Source organism: Marmota marmota, unplaced genomic scaffold (assembly GCF_001458135.2).
Source record: "Marmota marmota marmota unplaced genomic scaffold, marMar, whole genome shotgun sequence".
Lineage (NCBI taxonomy): Eukaryota > Metazoa > Chordata > Mammalia > Rodentia > Sciuridae > Marmota > Marmota marmota.
This window is the reverse complement of record NW_026000005.1, coordinates 36,576,754-36,597,782: the sequence shown is the minus strand read 5'-3', so window position 1 is coordinate 36,597,782 and position 21,029 is coordinate 36,576,754. Positions and strand designations below refer to the sequence as shown.

Here is a 21,029-nt window from a genome sequence, read left to right as displayed (position 1 = left end):
GGAAGGAAAGCAACTGCCTTTGGAGGGCAGCCTGGCTAGGACCTGTCTGCACAGCCCCAGATGCCCCTGCCTTATGTCTTCAACTCTGGGGGCCCATCCTGGCACCCCTGGGGTCCCAGCAATGCACCAGGCCTAAGTCACATCAAGGGCCCCTCCGAACGGGTCCAGACGTCAGACTCTCCCCACTGCTACCCTCAACCACAAGAGCTTCTGCACAGCAATGGGGCAAGGAGGGAGAGCAAAGGGGAAGAGATCAGAGAGGGTGTGAGGGAGAGGACTGGGCAGAGCGGACGACATAGGCTCAGAAGAACACGGAGGGAGGGTGGCCAGTTGCAAGAAGCAGGGTCTCTGGCTAACGTCAGGGGCTGTCACGATGGAAACTGGGGAAGGCAGAACTGTGTGGCAAGCTGAGAGTGGAACAATTTGTTGTGTGACCTTGGGCAAGTTGTTTCTTCTCTCTGGGCCTCAGTTTACTCAACTACAATATAAGCAGCCAGACTAGGGGACCTCCACAGCCCTTTCAGTGTGGCATCCTGTAACTGAGACTATGTGAAATCTGTCAGCAGAGGGGACAGGACCAGGTTGGGGCTTCATCAGAGTGTGGGGCTCTCACCTCGGACCTCCAGGCGGGCCTCACACTGCCGGGCGCCATACTCATTGACGGCTTTGCAGGTGTAGAAGCCAGCGTCGCCCCGCTCGGCAGCCAGGATCCGCAGCCGGCACAGCCCACCCTCAGCCTCCTCTGCAAAGCGTCTCTGGTCTGGGCGCACAGGCTGGCGGTTTCTTAGCCTGAAATAGGGGTTACAACTCAGTCCCAGAGCCCAAGGTCCTCTGCATGCTCAGCAAAGTAGGGCTGCAGAGAAGCACAGGCCTCTTCTCCCCTACCCTGTTCATCTGCTCCCCAAAACTGTCCCAGTGATCACAGACACCCCTGGATTCCAGGACAAGGTTTTCACTTTGATTCTACCTTCCCACCTGCTCCAAGAACTTCCAATCTTTTTTTTTTTTTTTTAAAAAACACTATTTATTTAATATTTATTTTTTAATTATTGGCGGACACAACATCTTTGTTTGTACGTGGTGCTGAGGATCGAACCCAGGCTGCACGCATGCCAGGCGAGCGTGCTACCGCTTGAGCCACATCCCCAGCCCCTCCAGACAATCTTAATCCACCTGGATCTCTCCCTTCTCCAAACTCACTTCATTTGGAATAGAGACATGCAATTTAGTAGGTTTTTGTATTTGTTTTTGTTTTGCAATACTAGGAATTGATCCCAGAGATTCACATTTCATAGGCAAGCACTCTACTACTGAGCTATATCCCCAGTCCTTTCTGTTTTGGGGGGTACCAGGGACTGAACCCAGGGGTGCTTAACCACTGAGCCACATCCCCAGCCCTTTTTTATATTTTATTTAGAAACAGGTCTCACTGAGTTGCTTAGGGTCTTGCTAAGTTGCTGAGGCTGGCTTTGAACTCTTAATCCTCCTGCCTTGGCCTCCTGAGCTGTTGGGATTATAGGGATATGCCACAGGGCACAGCCCCTATACTTTCTTAAATTTTATTTTGAAGCATGGTCTCTCTAAATTGCTAAGACTACCCTCAAATTTGAGATCCTCCTGCCTAAGCTTCCCAAGTAGCTGGGATTGCAGGCATGCGCCATCAACTTGGCTTATTTAGCTCTCAGTATTCCTTAAATTTCCCTGTGTCTTATTTTTATTTTTCCAGAAAGATAGCTCTCCCACTTCCCAAAAGGGATGTGAAAGAACTTAAATGTTCTAAAAAATCACAGAGGAAATCAGCCGATCAATTAAAAATGAAAAATAGAACCGAAAACCAATAGAAAAACATGCTGAGTAATGGCTGTTCCAGGCATCCCAGCTGAGACCCACATTTAACTCTGGGTTTGGGCAGTTCAGAAACAAATTGTGATGACTGGGTCAAGCCCAGGGCTGGGTAGAGAATGAGCCTCAAAAGTAACCCTACCAGGGCTGGGGTTGTGGCTCAGTGGAAGAGCACTCACCTAGTACATGTGAGGCCCTGGGTTCGATCCTCAGCACCACATAAAAATAAAAAAATAAAATAAAGGTATTAAAAAAAATTACCATCAACTGATGGGGTAAGGGTGGAAAGTCTTCTTTCAGGGCTGAGGACTCCCCATTTGTCTCAAGTGGGAAGACATGAAACCATTCATTATTCAAATCTCTCCCCAAAAGGGGAAGCCCAAATAATCCTGGAGCACCAGGACAAGGGGCAGGGTGTGCTGGCGAGTAGTACCGCTGCACCTAGACCAACACCTGGGGAAGGCCCCTCAGGTATCACTCCCTTCCTCCAAAGCCAGCTCACAGGTCTGGGCCCTGTGAGTGGCTGCTACTCACCAGGAGACCACAGGCTTTGGCTCCCCCTGCACACGGATGCTCATGATGACATCTTGGCCTTCTCGTACTGACTGGTCCATGAGTGAGACCTAAAGGGGAACTCCAAAGTGTCAGGGATGACAGTCAGGGCATAGCAGTGACTCCTGGGGACTGGGAGATCTGGGACAGTGGTCTCTTCCATACCAATCTGACTGAGGCTGGTTAAGAAGGGTTAATGGGGCAAAGTTCTAGGTCCTCCTGAAGAACAAGGGGGACACAAAGGGATGGAGGTCCACACAGACCTGGACCAGGAATCTGACCTTGAAGGTGGGGGGTGCCTTGGAGCCAGTGTCAGAGGAACGGTGGTTCTGGCTGGGGCTGAGCTTCATGGTGGGGGTTCCGGGCCAGGTCTCCCCAGGCTCTGGGAACTCCTCTGGGGGACTCAGGTACTCCTCGTCAGAAGTGATGGGACTGCTGAAAGGGGATGTGGACCCTCCTGGAAGAGAGACAGAAGGGATGCCAGGAGAGGGAGGAGGCAGAGAGACAGCTGGCTGGAAATGTCCCCAGAGCCTGGTTGAGGCCATTCCTGTGGGCCCTGCCCTGACTTCACTCCTGGTCTCTGGGGGTTTGCTGTGCCCAAGCACTTCCTCTCCCTGAGCTCCTGATTCCTCCCCTGCTAGACTCTGCCCCAAGACCAAACCCCCTGGGAGGGGACTCATTGGAAATGGCCTGATGCAAAGGATTCAGCCAACAGAGGGGCTGCTCCTGTGCCTTGGGGGAGACCCAGAATTCCACTGGAGCAGGGGATCCATATCCTGACATAGAGTAGGGGCTCAAATTACCAATCATATGCTTTAAAAGCAGGTGGTGTTGGCCTCTGGGACCCCACAGCAGCAAAGCCAAGACACTTACTTCTTAGGTGAGCTGGGCTTGGAACAGAGGAACACACACCCCAGACAAGCCCTATCCTGACCTCGGTCCAGGGCCAATGAGATGGCACTGTCCAGTCTGCCCTTCCCCCTCCCTTCTCAGCTTCCTGCCACAGAAACCCCAGGGGCACCTGTTAGCCCCAGCTCTAGAGCATGGGGACCCCAAATCTCTCAGGGGGTGGGAAAGCAGAGTCAGAGTCATCCACAGAAAAGGGCAGCTCAGCCTAGGGAAGAACAGGGGGACTTGAGTCTGCCTTGGGGGAGGGGTGTCCCCAGGGCCCTGACGCCCTCCCCCGCAACTGGCTGGGGGCCCAGCCTCCCTGAGCTGGCTTCTACCCGACTGCCAAATACAGACATGAATCTGCCACAGCCCCCTGGCCCCTCCTCCTGGTTCCCCTAACCCAAGCCCCCAGCAGGGCTGCACCCCAACTCACCCTGAGACCGCACACGGACCTCAGCCTGCACCTTTCCGAAGGCTCTGTCCTGGCACCAGGCCCTCCTGCTGCTTGCCCACTGCCCACCCTGCCTTGGCTCCCCAGGGAGCAGGAGCCCAGCCTGCCCAGTCCCACTCACTTGGTAGACCCTGGGGAGGCCCAGCACTGAGCTGCCCCTGGGGGAGGGGCAGGAGCCTGGAGGAGTACAGAGAAGGTGGGGGTGGCCAGCAAGAGGCTGGGTGGCTGGCAAGCAGGCTGGGCTGGGAAGGTGGTGGGCTGGGAAGGTGGCGCCTGCTGAGCACACAGGCAGCCTGTCCCGGAGTGGAGGGGGAAGAGAGGGAGGGGCAGAGCCAGCCCAGCTGAATTTAGCTGCCTGCTCATTCCCAAGCAGCGCTCTGCCTTTCCTCTCCTTACAGCTCTGGACACTGACAAGAGCAGAGCCCCTCAGCGGGGCTGGACTCTAGGCATGGGGGCCTCTGTCCCCAGAGGAAGATGGGGTGGGGAGGCACCACACTGTGGCATTCAAGACCTTTGTGTGATCCATTAATGTTGACAAGTCCACCAAAGAAGGTGCCGATGGCAATGGCCCTGTGCTGCCCCTTTTGCTAACCAAACCACCAGGCTCGCCAGCCTGGGAAGACACTGATCAGCCTCCAATACTGAAGAGCCAGGCCATGCCCTGCTTTCTCTGGCACGGAGGATCATAGAACTGTGAGATCTTCACCTTCCTTCCCAGAGATGTCCCTCCCAACTTGAGGGGTCCCAGAGCCCCATCTCCATCTCGCCAGTACTGCCATAGCAGGTCAGCCCAGCAGCCACCCCAGGGCACAGGCCTGCACTCAGTCCTCATGGCAGGCTCTTCTGGGACACTTATTGGCAACCTAACTTCACCCATCAGCCTCACCAGGGCCACGGATAAGGAGAGTGGGGGCTACTTTCCCCAACAGCCCTTTAACTAGTACCCATTTACATCTGGGTTGGGGAAGGGACTTGGAAACTGAGCAAGAGAGAAGGGGTTGTTAAGCTGGGGCCACATGTCCTTCCTCCTATCTCCTCACCCCCGCCCAGAGCCACATTCTCAAGCTATGACCTGTGTTTCCCAGCATTGCCAATGAGGAAGGAGGGGCCACCATTCAGGCTGGCTGTCTTGAGGTAGGGGGTGGGGGTGTTCAGAATGGCACTTGGTGCCAAAGGCTCCCAGCTGACACTGAGATCATAGGCACCATCCCTGGAGGTGGATGCCTATCTCCCCTCCATGGAGTTGGGAGTCCTGATCCAGGGTCACCTCCCTGATGGACAGTGCTATGGTGCCTCCCAGGGAAGAGGGAGATTTGTGCTGGATTGGTGAGGTTTGCAGGGGCTTTAGCGACCCCTGGTGGTCTCTGGAGGAACAGTACCAGGGGGCATCCAGCCAGAGTGAGCTGCAGTCCTCAAGCCCCTCACAGAGGGGAGGTGGCCCAGGCAGGAGGCTCAAACACCAGAGAAGCACAACTAGGCCTCTTTGAGAGAAGATAGTGGTCTCTGCCCTGACATACCCCCAAACTGCATGGCCAAAGTGACGGATGGAGGATCCTGGAGCTCCACATCATGTTCAGGTACCAGATGTCATGGCCTTATGGTCCAAACCACCTTTGTGGCCAGTCCCTAACATTCCAGCTGTGCTCTACCTACAAGCCCAGCTCTCACTGTGGGAGACATAGTTACACTAGCCAGGAAGTAGGAAGCAGGTGCCCCCACACCCTGCCAAATCGCAGAGGCACATACACTCAGCATGCCATGGAAGGACTACCCCTTCACATTTGCCCTCCACCCCCTGTGCTGACCCTAGGCCCATATCTGCCTTTCCAACACAACCCCTGGGTCAAACACCTCATGAAAACACTGGTGTTGGGTAACCCACAAATCAGGGAACTGTCCCTCCCCAGACCAGAGCATTCTGCTGGTCCCAACATCCCAACAGTTTCTAATGTCCCCTGCTATAGTCTCCCCACAGAGATGGTTGAGCCACCACCGCCAGTATCCAGCACATGAAAGGCATGACACAAGGCCTTTATCTCAGAACGATCCTTGAGCCACCCACACCAGGACCACCTGGGAGCTTATTTTGAAATAAATTCCTGGGCCTTTCCCAGCCTATAAAATTAGATTTTCTGAAATGGGAAGTCAAAAAACCACATTTTTCAAAAACACTCCAGGTGATTCTTATGCACATGAAAGTGTAGGGACCACTGCCAACCCTCATGGGAGGAGGACAACCCTAGGAGGTAGTTTCACTAAGTCCTAGCACACTTGGCCATCCAACTTCAGAGCAGGGCTTTGAACAGATAAGGTCTGACTCCACAGTCCACACACTTCCCACCGCACCAGTTGGCCTCTCATCTTAAGCCAGTGCATGCCCACCTGCCCCCCCCCTCCCTCCCTGTCTCTCTCTCTCTCCCTGGTGTGCTTTTTGTTTGTTTTTTTGTACCAGGGATTGAACCCAGGGGCACTTAATCACTGACCCACCCCCAGCCCTTTTTATTTTTTATTTGGAGACAGGGTCTTGATAAGTTGCTGGCTTTGAATTTGAGATCCTCCTGCCTCGGCCTCCTGAGCCACTGGGAATATAGGCACGCGCCACTGTGCCCAGCTTGGTAGTGGGTTCCAAAGTTTACTGTGCACTTGAATCACCTGGAGGGTTCCCTAGACTGGGGAATTGGGCTGCTGGGACCTTCCCCCAGTTTTGAATTCAGTAGGTCTGATTTGGGGCAAATAGTTTGCATTTATTAACACATTCCCAAAGGGATGTTGATGCTGCTGGTCTGGGGACCATACTTTGAGAATTCTGCCATCACAACCACCACTCTTAGGCAGAGTCTCATTACCCCCTGCAGCTGTATGTCCTGTCCAACCTCTGTGTATTACCCAGGGCTTGGAGTTTCTTGGGCTCTTGGTCCCCCACTGCTGCCTCACACTCAATCCTTGTGGTCTACACAGTCCCCAGCTGCCCAGAAGTGACTCCTAGTGTGGTGTCAAGGGCTAAGGAGTAGAGAAGGCATGGTCATGTCCTCAGGTGCCTTTGGCTGGTAGGGAAGACAAGCCAGATACATAGATGACTAGAATAGCAAGCAGGAAAGAATGACGAGATGGCAAGCGGGGAGTAGATAAGAACCACAAGAGTACAGACAGCTGGTGATGACTTTTGGCTCAGGGAGAAAGAGGCAACTGAGAGCAGAGGTGGTATTGAATTAGAGCTTGGTTTAAGCAGGGAAAAGGGAAAAGGGAAAAGCAGTCCATGAAGATGAACCTGCATGAACAAATGTTCAGAGGAAAAATGTACAGGCACAGAGGCCGGTAGCTCAACTGATGACAGAGATGGGTGAAGAAGTAAAAAGTGGGCATCAGATCATGAAAGCAGGTACCTCATGCTGCCTCCTCTTTTGGAGCATCCTTAGGCTTTTGGCCTCTATGGATCCAGAAGGTGGATGCCAGCTTAAGGCATGTGGCCTTTACTCTAAAGGCCAAGACAAGCTCTTATGATTTTTGAGGAAGGGAGGAACGTGTTGGAGGTTGGCCAGCATTCCTATGCAGCCTGGCCTTGCAAACCCTGTCCTCTACCTGTGGTTAGTAGATCCCCACAGGCTTTTCTTCTTCTGTATTTCCTTCTCCTTCCTCTCTTTTTTTTTTTGTGGGGGGTGCACTGGGGATTGAACTGAGGGTACTCTACCACCAAGCTACATCCCCCGCCCTTTTTTATTTTTCATTTTGAGACAGGCTCTTACTAGTTTCCCAGGCTGGCTACGAACTTGTGATCCCCTGCCTCAGCCTCCTGAGTCACTGGGATTACAGGTATGCGCCATCACACCCAGGCTCCATGGGCCTCTCTTGAAATAGCTGCTAAGTGATCCCACCACAGGAAAGTGAGGGGAAAGGAGGATGCGGGCTGCCAAGAGGTAGGAATTTCCAGAGGGTGCTGACATGACTGTCTCCCCTGGACAAGGAGAAGGGTTAGGCTGAGAGTGTTTCAGGTTTGGTTTAAAGTGTATTAAGTACTAGAGGAAATTTCACATGGTTAGCCTGACCTATCCAGGCAAGTGTTGAATTTCTCACATATAATTACATTGGGTTGTTCCAGGTTAGATAAAGGGTTTGCACTCATGGTAAATTAGGTTTCTGTCGTTGAGACAGGCTGAGAGCACTCAACTGCATTCTAGGTAAGAGTCCTGGGGAGTCGTCCATGGAGTATACCTGCTGCTGACAGATAGGAGATGGGAGGAGGGACTGAGTCTGGTTGAATGAACCATGCCACCTTGCTTTTTCAGGTGTTGTCCAGACCCCCATCCTAATGGACAACACGGGTCATGTGGCTTTCCAAGATTCCCTCCATCTGCAGCCACTGTCATCACCAGGAAGACCCTGCAACTATGTAGCTGTGGCCAGGGACCTAAGGCAGAGGAAAAGGGGTGTAGAATTTGGTGATATGATTTTCTTCCTTGCCTTTGCATTCATGGCTGCCAATAAACAGCCTCTTTCCTGTTGTGATAGTTCTGATCATATGAGCAAGACCAGAAGGAGTCTTGACAAGCCACATCCCAAGTCCAAACGTCTGCAGCCAACTCATCCTCCTCACACAGCTCGGAGTCTTTTTGAGCATATAGCCCATGAGTCAGGATGATCCTCATTTTACAGATAAGAAAGTTGCAGCCAAGGTAAAGGGAAAAGGCCAAAGGCTTGAGTAGAAAATGCTACAGCCTTGGGCTCAAACACATGAGACCTGTGCCTGAGCAGGGGGCTGCAGGCTGTGGGATGGAGGCCCGGCACCAGAAAGGCCTCCTGTCAGAGCCCACAGTGGGGCAGAGCCAGGTGTGCTCCCTCCAGGCACAAGAGGAAACAAACAGGACCACAGCCATGATGGAGGCATGGAATCAACAAAAGAAGCTGAGAAAACCCCCAATCTGACCCACCCACAGAGGCCTGAGCTGCCCCTCTGCACAAGCCCTAACCCTGAACCTCTTCAGAGTAAAAGGAAAGTGGGCAGTGTAGTGGTTAGGAGTGTCTACTTGAGAAACCCTGAGAAGGCATTTTAAAGCATGTCTCAAGCCTCCAACTGGCCTGGTGCACCTAGGACTCAGTATCCAACAAGGACACTGAAACTATCAAAATGCAGTCAATAAAAATGATAGTTACGAAAACCCCAGTTCTAGCTAAAGGTGTGGCCCAGTGGTAGAGCACTTGCCTATCACATGTGAGGCCCTGGGTTCAATCCCTAGCTCCTCCCCACCAAAAAAAATTCAGTTCCTCAGTTGGACCAGCTGAATTTCAAACACTCAACAGCCACATGTGGCTAGTGGCCACCACACTGGACAGGGCAGATACTGAACACTTCCACTATCATGGAAAGGTGTATCGATCAGCACTGGCCTAAAGCAACTTGCAGTAGCTTTCCCAGTCTCAGTTTCCTCATCTGTAACCTGGGCATAATAATAGAACCCACCTCACAGGGATGGACTGAATATGATTACCCAATCAACAGTGCTCACTAAATGCTAATTATTTTTTATCTGCTGTTCATGCTAAGTTTATTTGTTTCTACTCTAAGTCTCTTATCATTTATAACAATCCCAGGCAGACCATGGAAGCTCAATAAAGGCTGCTGGCCTAGTGTTAGCTTTGTCACTAGAGTCTCCATGTATTTGTCTCTCCATCTGTAAAATGGAAATATCAACATCTGTAAAATGTCATGGTCCCTTCAAAAGATATATATATATACATACACACACACATACACACATACATATATTTTATCTCAACATAAATCAATGAAAAAGACATGAAAGGATTTGGGAAAAGGACATGGCACTCTATAAATTCTGGTGTGCTGGATGCAGCAGCAGCAGTACTTCTNTTAGGCTGGGGGAATGGGGGAAAGGTAAGGGTAAAGCAAGGATGGGGACCTACTGGTTGGACCAGGGTCCCTTGCCTTTACCCCAATGGAACCGTCATTCCCCAACTATGAACCCCAACCTATCCCTCCACCCCTTCCCCCCATCCCCCTTGCCTACCCCCTAGCTCCCCGACCCCCGACCCCAGCACGACGATACCATCCCCTCCCCCCCCCCGCAGCCCGAACCACTGCCTACAGACTCTAGGCCTGAGACCCCCTCCCTTGTCAAATATCTGTGCCACCACTGGTTCCACCCACTCGGGCGGCTCTCTGGATCCACTGGCCCCCATCCAGCTACTCTGGACCAAACAGTGCCTTGTAGGGTAAGAAAGTCAGCTTGCTCTATTACAATCAGCGACGATGCTGGACCAGCGCGCCAGCCCCTTGGACCCAGGGGCCCTGGAGCCAGTCTGACTTATGGGGCTGCTCATAAAGCCTGGTACAACCAACTTCTGTGCTGAAGATTTGCTGGCTCCCCAGGGCAGAGGAGAAACAAAGATGCAGCAACAGTCTGAGAATCCAGGGGCTGGGAAATAGGGAGGGTCCAGGGGGTTACGAGGTTTGCAAGGCAGAAGTGGAGTCCCAAAGCCCCAGGCAGTCTGAAGAAAGGGACAGACAGGAAAGGGTAAGGTGCTCCCCAGGTCCTCCTGGAAAGCTGAGTTAGTGTGCACAACACCATCCCTGAACGCTAACAACTAACATTTGTCTACAGCTTTACAGTTCATAAAGCTCGTTCGCACATTCGCTTTCATCCGTGAGGATGGTATAATTATCTCTGGTTTACAAATGAGGAAACTGAAGCTCGGGGAGATTCAATGTGGCAAACACAGAACTCCCTGTCAAGTGCTGACAGCTGCCGTGCCCCAAGCCGCCTTCCCAACCTTAAAAGGCTCCCAAATGGCTCTTAGCCCATATTCAGGCACCCCCACCCTACCCCTTGCCATTTCTCAGCCCAAGCCAGGTATTGACTGGAGTCCTGGAGCCAGGCCTGGGCCCCCTAAGGGGACCTGGGAGCTGAGTCAGAAGCCAGATCCCAGAGGTGATGGGAGGACGGAAACGTGTAGTGGAGGGATGGGTATGATTCATCAAGGTGGGAGGGATAAGAAGAGGCAGCGAGCCTTGAACATGGCTCCTGGGAGGGACACGGAGGTGAAACAAGATGAGGACCTGCTGCTCCACAAAGACATAAGGTGCTATCAAAGGAGCTAACATGGCACAGCTGCGGTGCCAGACCCCACCAAGAGCTCCTGCATTTTGAAAGTGCTAACGCCCTGGGACCAGGCACACGGGCTGGGCTGTCATCTGCTGTCCTGTAGCACTGAGTGGAAGAAAGGCACAGAACAGCATGTGCTGTTCCCTCTCCTGGCATGTCCTGACCCTCCTTCTGCAGTCTAAACCCCGCCTCCTCCAGGCTCTCCTGTCTCAGTGCAAATATCCTAGAACACTGACCACTGCTAGACTCGTCTCCAAACTGAATTCGTCTATGCCTAGAGGCCCTCCAGCCTAGGTCCTCTGAGCTAGATTTGGACACCCAATGGTAATCCCCTTGATTGCAGGTTGAGTCTCTGTCTTTTCCTTCTGTGACAACCCCTAGCATCCTCCCCTCTCTCTGCCCCACTATGCAGGGTCAGTGCATTGTCAGGCCCAGCCACCTGAACGAACAGAACTGGCCACATACACTGACACCAGTCCAGCCCTGCCTGAGCCAGAAAGAAACTGGACTGAAACCCAAAGGAAGTAGTCTGACACCAAGTGAGAGCTTCTATAAAAATAGAAATCAAGGTAGCTCCATACTGCCATCCTGAAGGTGTTCTCAGCTGCACCTTCTTTAAGGTTTGGGGTTCAACAGGAAGCAGGGACACTTGAAAGCCCCTCTTTTTACAGGGTTGGGGCTTTCCTATAGAAAAAAATAACATAAAAAGCTCCTGGTGGATCTTAAGCCCTCTGGGCTGAGAGATTCTTTTTCTCAGACTCAAAGACAATTTGCCTTCCCCACAGGACCCTGTTCAGGGAATTGGCAGGGGAAGTTGGTGGTTACAGGATGTCTAAAGACACATTTTACTGACTTCATGAATTGACCAGCCTGGTGCCTGTCCTGGGAATTTGATCCTTGCCCTAAGGACGGGACCATTTTAAATGCTTTCTCCAGAGAGGCCCACAGAGAAGGGACTCTGCAAGATGACTGAGCCCAAGCACTCTCATTTGCAAGTGGGAAAGGAGCTTGGGCCCATGGCCTCACATCCGCTAGGAAGGAAGGATCACAGCTCACCCCCCACCCACCCCTGGGTTTGGCGGGCTTCCTACCAGGTCTCACAGCCAGTGAGGCAGCACAGCTGGCCTGGCCCAGCTCGTTGATGGCAGTGGCCATATAGCTCCCTGCGTCAGCCTCCTGGGCCTCCCTGAGCAGCAGAGTGTGCCTCTCGCCCTCAGCCCGGATGAGAAGGCGGCCCTCACTGTGCAGCGTGGACCCATCCTTGAGCCAGGACACTGTGGGGAAGCAACGAGAACCAACTCACTAAGGCCAGAAGCTCACTGGGGAAACCTCACTCCACCCCTCCCACACAAAGGTTCAAACCATTCCTTGTTCTGCCTGTGGGGAATTCAGAGGAGTCTGCCCTCACTCCAGAAGCCCAGGCTATCCTTTTCTCTCTAGGGAGTCCTGAGCCATCTCCCTGAAGACAGGCAGCTCCATGCAGTGGATAACTCCTCTCCTCCCACCCACCCCCTCAGAGGATTCTAGGGGAGGCTCCCTCTCCCTGTCCCACATGCTCTGCACCTCAAGACCTGAAGCTTACCTTGGGGTGGGGGGTTGGCGGTGATGATACACTTAAGCAGTACATCAGCCCCTGGGGCCACCACCGCGTTCTGCAGGGGAATCTCAAACACTGGGGCCTCCAGGGGTTCTTCTCCAGCAGACACATAAGAGTCATCCGAAGACTCTGCAGACAAAGGGGTGACATGAGTGATGAGAGGGATGTGATCCCTGTGGAAATGACTTGGGGAGAAAGCATGTTGGCAGCCCTGTGTCTTGGAAAGTACCAAAACCCAGAGATCAGGGCTTCTGGAAGGGATTAAGGTCTCTTTACTGAAAGTCCTAAGATAGAGAAAAGAAAATTTCAGAAGGAAGGTTCTTCACCAGGACAGGGCAGCTGAGACCACAGTTAGTGTTGGTTTCTGGAGGAAGGTGGGGATGTGCTGTGACAGGCACCTTCACAAGAACTGTTCATCACATGTGGCACAGCAGACCCTGTGCAAGGCACTCCAAGGGGACACAAGACTATATAAGCTCGAAATGGACAGAGGACAAGCTACCAGCAAACCAAGACGGAGCAGCAACAATAGCTACAAAAGGTAATATGTGGGAAATTGTCACATTTGTGAGGCCACCATATGACAAACAGGGAGCTGCAGGGGGATTGGATGGGCCTCAGAGGATCAGCTTCCATTCCTCCTTCACCAGACAGTAACACTGCACTCACTACATTGCACACTGATGGGTACCCAGAATATAACAGGAAATAAGATGTGATCCCTGCTTATATAAAAAGAGACTACACTGTCATGGTTCTTTCTGGGTATTTTCCAACTCTGACATTCTATGAGCTAGATAGAGGACAACGTAGGCAGCTAAAAGGGCTGCGAAGATCCCAATTTTGCTGTTTTCTAACTATATCATCTTGGGCAAATGAGATAATCTTTGAGTCTCAGTTATGTTATCTGGAAGATGGAGGGATAACATGCAATACTCTGCAGAGCTGGCAAACAGACTAAATGAGATAACATCCTTATGGGCCTAGTTAACACAACACCTGGGACATAGTGGGTATATAATAATGGTTGTCAGTAGGATGATGGACTGGAGCATAATCATCTCTAAAGATTCTGAGGTGGTAACACTTAAATACAAAATAAATTTGATGAAGAAAAATACAGGGTGATAAACACAATAAGAAAGATACTGGCAGGATCTCCTAGACACAGTGTGGAAAAGCAGTAGGGAGTGGGAGCAAGTCAAGGATAGCTCCCTCTGCCTCTCCAGAAGTGGGCCCCAAGTTGCTGTTCAGGATGGGCAGGGTTAGGGGCAGCAGCACTTGTCCTTGATGTTGCTCATCACTCACAGAAAGGCAGGAAGACAACACAAAAACAAGTGTGTGTAGGGAACAGTTAGTTTAGCAATGCAGGATGTGAGTATGGGAGAAAGGAGGTTGGATAAGACCTTAGCAGCCACAGATGGGCCGCAATGCTTGCCTGTAACAGGAATTTTAGACCAGCTACCCTCTCTTCCCCCATAGAGGAATGGAGGTTGCTGAGCACTGCTCAGCATTGTGGGTCCTTGACCCAACAACCGAGGAGGCCACTGGACTTCTGTGAACTTATGGCAGGTATGTGGGCACCAGCCTTTGCTCACCCTGGTATCCAAACACACTCACACTCCTAACTCACCAATGGTAAGATCTAGCACAGGACCTTCACAGTCCGTCACTCAAACCCGAGCCTGTGTCAGTATGTTCTCTGGCAAACAGCACCCTCATAGCAGCCTACTAGCCCCAAGCAAGGCCCTCCCTACTGCCAGGCAGTCTTGTTGCTCCCAAATCCCCTCCCAGCCAGGTCTGGGCACCTTTCCAACCCTTTCAGCAGCCTTACCGAGCTCAGGAGAGGTGGGTCGGACCCTGCGACCTTTGCCCTGGCTGCGGGGTCCTCTTCGGTCCCAAGCCCCCCAGGGACCATCCTCCTCTGGTCCTCTGCGCAGCCTCTTCTCGGCCTCAGGCCCTGCCCTGTTCTTCTCCAAGGTTTGGGGCACAGCAGCGCCCTCCAGGCCCGGTGTGGCCCAGGGCAGAAAGCGCACTGCCTGCGCTGGGGGCTCCCGCTTCCGACCCGAGGGGGCTTTCGTCCGGGCCTCCGGGAGATCAGCATTGTGGGGCGGCACAGGGCTCCTGCACTCCTGTATGGCTCTGCCCCTGGTGAGTGGGAACTGATCCCGACGACGCCTAACCTCCTGCTGTGGGCCTTCCCCAGGCTCTGTCCTGCCCAAAGGGCCACGGCTTCTGGGCCTCCCAGGCTCTTCTACAGACTTGCCCACAATACTGGGAAGAGGAGGCTGAGTGGCGGCAGGGCTCACAGCCCGTGGGGTCTTGGGGGTAGAGGGCCGGGAGAAGAGTGGGGGTTCTCCAGGTTCTCGAGGGGATGGGGCGCGCTGCAGGGTGGCACGCAGGGACTCATGGGAGCGCACCAGTTCCTCCCGCGAAGTGGAGCGGCGAATGCGGCCCAGCTCCTGAGCAAAGCGCAGCTCGAGATCAGAGGCAGGGCTGCGCTGTCGTGTGCGTTCATCCAGCGAGGCCGCCTTCTGCTGGAACAGGCGGCGCCGCTCGGCCACACTGCCCTGTGGTGCCTGCAGCTCCTCCTGAGAGGCCCCAGGTACGCCCCACGCAGCGTCGCCTTCGGACTTGGGCTGTTCCAGGGAGCGGGCCTTGCGTAGGGGGACCCAGGGCCGCAGGGGCGCTGGGGGCGAGTCGCTGCGCTCCAGGCTGCGACGTCGCTCCTCAAAAAACTGCAACTTGTCCAGGATGCGGGAGCCGGCTCGCACCAACCTCGGTGAGCGGCCCAGCGCCGACAGGCGACCTGAGGCCTCACTCAGTGGCGTCTGGGGCCGGGACTCTGTCGTACCCGCCAGCGAGGGCCCAGACGACTTGGACTTTTTGCCTCGTTTCTCTTCCGCGGTGGCGTCCTCCGGTAGCTCAGGCTCTTGAGTGCGCCGATGGAGCGATGTGGGGGTGGCTGGGGGCTGGGCGCTGGGTCCTGGAGGAGCCCTCTTACCCACCCTAGGGGATGGTGGCGGGAGCAGCGCGGACTTGGAAGGAGGCGGAGGGGCAGGGCGAGGACGCGGGGCTTCACTAGCCTGCTGAGGCTGAAGGTCAGGTTCCTCCCTGCGCAGTCCACTTTGAGGGATGCTGCTGCAGAACCAAGACCAAGAGGGGTAGAGGATTCAGGGAGCCTCCCCTCCTAGACTCTCAGCTTGTGACAGGGATTAGGCAGTGGGACATGCTGGGCAGGCTTGGGGGTGACATGGGCCAGACCCTCCTGCCCTCCACCCCCTGGAGAACGGCACAGCCAGAGCAGGGGCTGGGGAGAGGCCAGCGGCTCATGCACCAGTAGACTGGGCTAGTGGCTGAGTCCAGGTACAGACTCAACCCCAGGAGCTCTGGCCAGCCCCCTCCCCCCAGGCCTGGAAGCTGGGAACAGCAGGAACAGAACTGAGCATGGGCGAGAAAAAAAGAATGAAGTTTAGGACCCAAAGATGAAGTGGTGAGGGAAGACAGGAGGGTTGGGTAGGGAGGGGTCCTCTCTAGAATGCAGTCTTCTACTCATTCCTGCCCTCAGCTGGCCCCCACAGCCCAGCCCAGCCTCAGAAGAATGCATCCCCTTCACAGTGGCCCTTAGAAGAAGGGCACTGGCCTTCTCTACCAAACACAAGACTTTATAGAGCAGTGCCCCATCCATGTGATGACCTAGCTCCTGTGGAGACCTGACTCCATTTCTAACACCACCTACAGTAGGGCAGAGCAGGCAGCAATGAATCCCTGGGAATAGGATACCCAGACTCCTATTCTCTTTGCTCAATCTGCGCCAGCATAGACCTTTGTCTTTGTCCTGCCCCTGGGAAAGGAACCCTGAGTCCTTGGAAACCCTCCTGAGAAGTTCTGAAATTTCCTCCAAAGGGTATACGCAGAAGTAATTACCCAGTGGGCCTGAACAGGGAGTGTGCAAGATGAGGAGGGAAGTAGCCCATCAGCCCAGGATACCCCCTCACCTAGCAGAGCTTTGATATCCAAGAGATAGACTTCAGTTTCCCCCTTATGGATCCTTGGTGGGGGGAAGTCAAACGTAAAGATAACAAGACAAGGAATCTGAGCTCTATTACCATACCTGACACATTAGAAATAACTCTAAAACTTATAAAATGGGGCTGGGGTTGTGGCTCAGTGGTGGAGCGCTCGCCTAGCACGGGTGAGGCCCTGGGTTAGATCCCCAGCACCACATAAAAATAAATAAATAAAGATATTGTATCCAACTACAACTAAAAAATACATATTAAAAAATAAAATAATAAAAAAATTATAAAATGGCTTATTCAATATTTACTGTGTGGCCAGGCATATACAAAGTAATTCAAATGCATTGAGTCATTTAATCCTCCCAACCCCTTGAGATAGGAACTGATATCACCCCCATTTACAGCTCCCCAAATGGCCCCCATTACCTCTACCATCAGCCACTCCCCTCTTCTCCTATAGCACTCCCTCCAGTATCTGCCAGCCCCCAAATCTCCAAAAATGACTCCAGTGCTTCACTCCAAAAAACCGAGGCTTCAGACAGGTTAAGTGTCTTCCCAAGGTGACATAGCTAGGAAATGGGGCACTGAGGTTGAAACCTAAGTGAATCTGACTTCTGAGTCATTGTTCCCTTCAACTGTTTAGGTTTCTAGAGAGACAGAAGGGAAGGGTAATAGGACAGTACCAGCCAGGAGTCCTAGGAGTGCCTAAGTGTAAGGATGTTTTAGACTACCTTGGTCGGTCACCCACATTGCAAGACCCACCTCTGGCTGGGAGCAGGGGAGGTAATCTTGAGTGCCCCAGGAGGCAGAAAAGCCTCAGCCAGCCACCAGCAGAGAGGTATAGTCTACTCTGGGGGAGGGGTAGCAGAGTCCCTGAGGAATGGCCTCTGGGAACTGGGTGAGGCCTGCAGAGAAACTGGGGACAGCAAAAGAGGCCTCTTGCCGGCAGCTCCAAGAGCTCCAGGCCAGACTCTACCAGACATCACTAAGGAAATGGGTTCCTCCGAGTTGCCATAGCAACTCCAGGCTCTGGCTGGGGCCTGGGAAAGGCAAGAAAGGAGAGGCAGTACAGGGTACAGGAGCACCAACGATAAGCCAAGGGAGCTCCCCAGGCCCCAGTCCCAGACCCAGACCTCTCCTGTGTCTACCACTAGCCACTCCAACCACTTATGAAACAGCCCCCTCCCCAGACCCCTTCTTTCTACTCCATGAAGGAGGTACCTCCTCCATACCCATACCCATCATAAAGCAGGCCCCCTCGCAGCTCCCCAAATGGCCCCCATTACCTCTACCATCAGCCACTCCCCTCTTCTGCTATAGCACTCCCTCCAGTATCTGCCAGCCCCCAAATCTCCAAAAATGGCTCCAGTGCTTCACTCCAATATCTCCACTTGTTACCACCCCCAACCTGGACAACCCTGGACCCCACCCTCGGTGTTTCCCACAAGATAATCGCCTGCCCCCTGCCGCTATCACTCCAAACCCTCCACTCCACCCCAGCCTGCTGTCTCTAGCCCCTCCTTCTCCCGGCCCTCTGCCTCCCCACAGCCCACGTCCATCCTCCTGCTTCTGCAGGCCCCTCGCCCCATCTACCCCTGACCACCTCGGGTTCTCTTCTCTCTCCTGGGTGCTCGCCTGCTCCCCTGCTCTTCCCTGCTCTCCCGGGAGCTGCTGTGCGGAAAGGTTCTGTTCCTCCCAGAAAAAGGCCCACATGGGAACAGGAATGTGCAGAGAGATGAAAAGGCAGCAGCTGCTGAGACAGCAGGCACGGAGGGGGCAGGGGGGGGGATCCTAGGGACAACTGGAGCCTGAATGGGCGAGGCAGTAGAGGGCCCCTGACAAACTGGAGCTCTCAGAGGAGACAAGGAAGGGACAGAGGAAGGGACAGACGGGTCCATGAGACCATGGAGATGGCACAGTAGGCCAGGACAGGTGGGAGCAGAAGGATGTGGGAGGTGATGGCCACGGAGGGAATGGTGTGGGAAGAGTGTAGCTGGGGCCAGCAGTGGGGGGTGGGGGGTGCACAGAGATGGATGGGGCAGGGGAGATGGGGTGGAGGCTGATGGAGCAGTAATGGGCGGTGCAAGACAGCATGGTGAGGTGGGACAATGCAGGCCCAGGTGAGGCCATTACTTACACGTGGATGGAGAGCGCCCGTCCTCTGTACAGACTGAACGCGCTGCCATACAGGTCACTGGCCACCGAAAGGCTATCCTCTGACCCCCAGCTTGCGCCCACCAGATTAGCTCGCGATGCCCGCACCAGCGGCTCCACCCCCAGGTGCCGTGGCCCGGCCCCGGTTGCCTGTGCTTGCCTTGGGCTGCCTGGGAGGCGGCGGGTGCCACCCCCGCTGCCCGCTTCCTGTTCCAGGACCGTCTGCCCGCTGCCCCACCAGCTCACTTGCTCCTCTGAGGTGCCTGTCACGGAGGTCGGGGGTGTATCCAAGGAGGTGCCCACCAGGGTGTCAGAGCCCCCTAGAGAAAGGAGCACAGTAAGACCTAGATGCCCCTTGCGGGAAACCCTCCTGCCTGCTCTCAGAGCACCCAGAGAGCTCACCCGTGGGGGTGCTGAAGGCCCCGTCATCCCGAAGCTCCAGGCGCTGGGTCCCCTGCACATCGCTGATGTCATCCTCAGCCGTCTCTGAGTCTGGAGAAGAAGGGGTCTGTGTGGGCAGGGCCCTCCTCCTTCTCCTCCAACTCTTGCCTAAGTCGCCTCCTGCCTCCCCCACAGCGGGCTCCATCTTACCACAGGTAGGGCTTTCAGGACCCAGTCTTCTCTCCTCTCTTGCTTCTGCCACCTCCCTGCCCAGATTCCCACTTCAGTGCCCTGGCTCCATCTCCGACCCCCTGGCTACTCACCCTTGCCTCCATGGGGCCCTCAAAACTGCCATCCTCCCTCCTGCCCAGTTAATGGCTTACCAGGGACTCATGCCCTCCCCCTCCGCTCCCTGTTGGTAACAGCTTAACTCCCTGTGTGGTGCCCAAAATAACAAGGTCCTAGGTTCCAAGGCTCTAAAGTCTGGGTTCCAGTTCCCCAGAAACAAAGGGGAGTCACCTCAGAGTCGAACTGTCAGGGCACTCGACCAACTGCAGGGCCAGCCTGTCCTGCACCCTAAACCAGCTGGAAGGCATCAGGGTACACAGCTGAGGCAGGGTGAGGAGAGGCCAGGGCTGGGCAGGATAGAGGGGGAAGTGGGAGTAGGGCAGAAGCCAGCTTCCTACCGTAACTTTGCTTTCTGCAGGAGCGGAAAACTTCGCTTCCATAGGAGCAGCAGGAGAGAGATGTGGACAGACAGTTATCAGAGTGTTTGTGGGATGGGGCATGGAGGACAGAAGGGGCACAAGGGTCCCCAGTGCCTGGTGGGGATAGATGGGGGAGGAGGACACCAGATGTGCCCAGCATAGGGAGCCATCCCCATGTGCTGGGCTGTTTGTTCCAACTGGCCCAGTGGTTCTGGGACCCTGAACCCTTCCTGGTGCTCCTACTGGCCATACTCACACCTGTTTGTGCCCAGTTCAGCCACAGACCTGGGCCTTCAAATATTAAGGGTCAGTCCCACCCTCTACCACAAAATTTGTACTATGCTTTGACCCTTCCTTACAAAAGAAACCACATCTGTCTGCATGGGGCTGGGACAGGCACTCTCCTCAAGAATCCTCTCTTCTACTGGTGAGTGGTTCTTTAAAAATGCCCAGAGTTTGAGTTAGAAACAAAGATTCCTGGGCATATTTTTTTAACTTTCCCAGAGTCTATCAGGTTCTGTGCCTCAGTTTTCCCCTGGGTGCCATGACAAGCAGGAGCCATGTGCTGGTTGCCATAGCATGGAAATATGCTCCTCCTCACTTGGTCTCACAGATGAAGAATGGGGAGCCCAGGCCCATGGTAGGGTGTGCTGATAAGCCCCCTTCCCATTGCTAGGTCCTCTCTCAGCTTCAGGGCCCAGGGGCCCTTCTTGGGTGGGTGGGTAGATGAATTGGGGGGGGGGGTGTCCCACATCTTATGGGCTATCTTCAGGGCCTTGATGCCTCATGAAGGGACATGGATCAAGAGGAGGAGTGGGCATGGGCTAGAGCAGTCCACGCACCATGGGTAAGTCGGCCAAAGGCCCGGCGGGAATGGCCGGTTTTCTGAAAGAGAAAAGCCAGAATGAGTTGTTGAGGGGGAAGCTTGCTCCTGAGTCCCTATACCTCCCAGTCCCAATCTGCTATATCAGGCAAAAATGCATACTAGGGGCCAGTGGGGGGGGGCATAGCTTGCCGGGTAGAGAGTGTATCCACTCTGCCTTCCTCCAGGCCACCCAGCTTGGCTCAGGAGCAGGGGAGGAAGGTGAGGGAACAGAAAGGCTGGAGGTCCAACACTGGGACTCCCTGCTGGACAGAGGCTTATAGCCTGGGACCAGACAGAGGAGAGGAGATGTGGTAGCCAGGATGGCTGATAAGAAAATGGAGGGGGTGCGCTTGAATGATGAGAGATGGAGGGCCAAGGACACAGATTCCTGTTGGGGGGAAGGACAGATACCTGGGATAGTTGTCAAGAGGAATGGGAAGGGGTGATGG

At 54.2% G+C, this 21,029-nt stretch overlaps 1 protein-coding gene across 1 annotated transcript in view; it reads right to left on the bottom strand.

Moving 5' to 3' along the window:
• Speg (striated muscle enriched protein kinase) overlaps positions 1-20,662 on the bottom strand; it is a 48,268-nt gene extending 27,606 nt beyond the window's left edge. The window contains exons 1-9 of the mRNA XM_048808994.1: positions 19,695-20,662; positions 19,030-19,119; positions 18,611-18,947; positions 14,286-15,592; positions 12,437-12,580; positions 11,946-12,128; positions 2,676-2,851; positions 2,377-2,465; positions 614-789 (exon numbers count right to left, since the gene is read on the bottom strand). Coding sequence (XP_048664951.1) covers positions 614-789; positions 2,377-2,465; positions 2,676-2,851; positions 11,946-12,128; positions 12,437-12,580; positions 14,286-15,592; positions 18,611-18,947; positions 19,030-19,119; positions 19,695-19,965 — 2,773 coding nt within the window. The 5' untranslated portion in view covers positions 19,966-20,662. The remainder of the gene's footprint in view (positions 1-613; positions 790-2,376; positions 2,466-2,675; positions 2,852-11,945; positions 12,129-12,436; positions 12,581-14,285; positions 15,593-18,610; positions 18,948-19,029; positions 19,120-19,694) is intronic.
• Between the last annotated feature and the right edge of the window lie 367 nt (positions 20,663-21,029).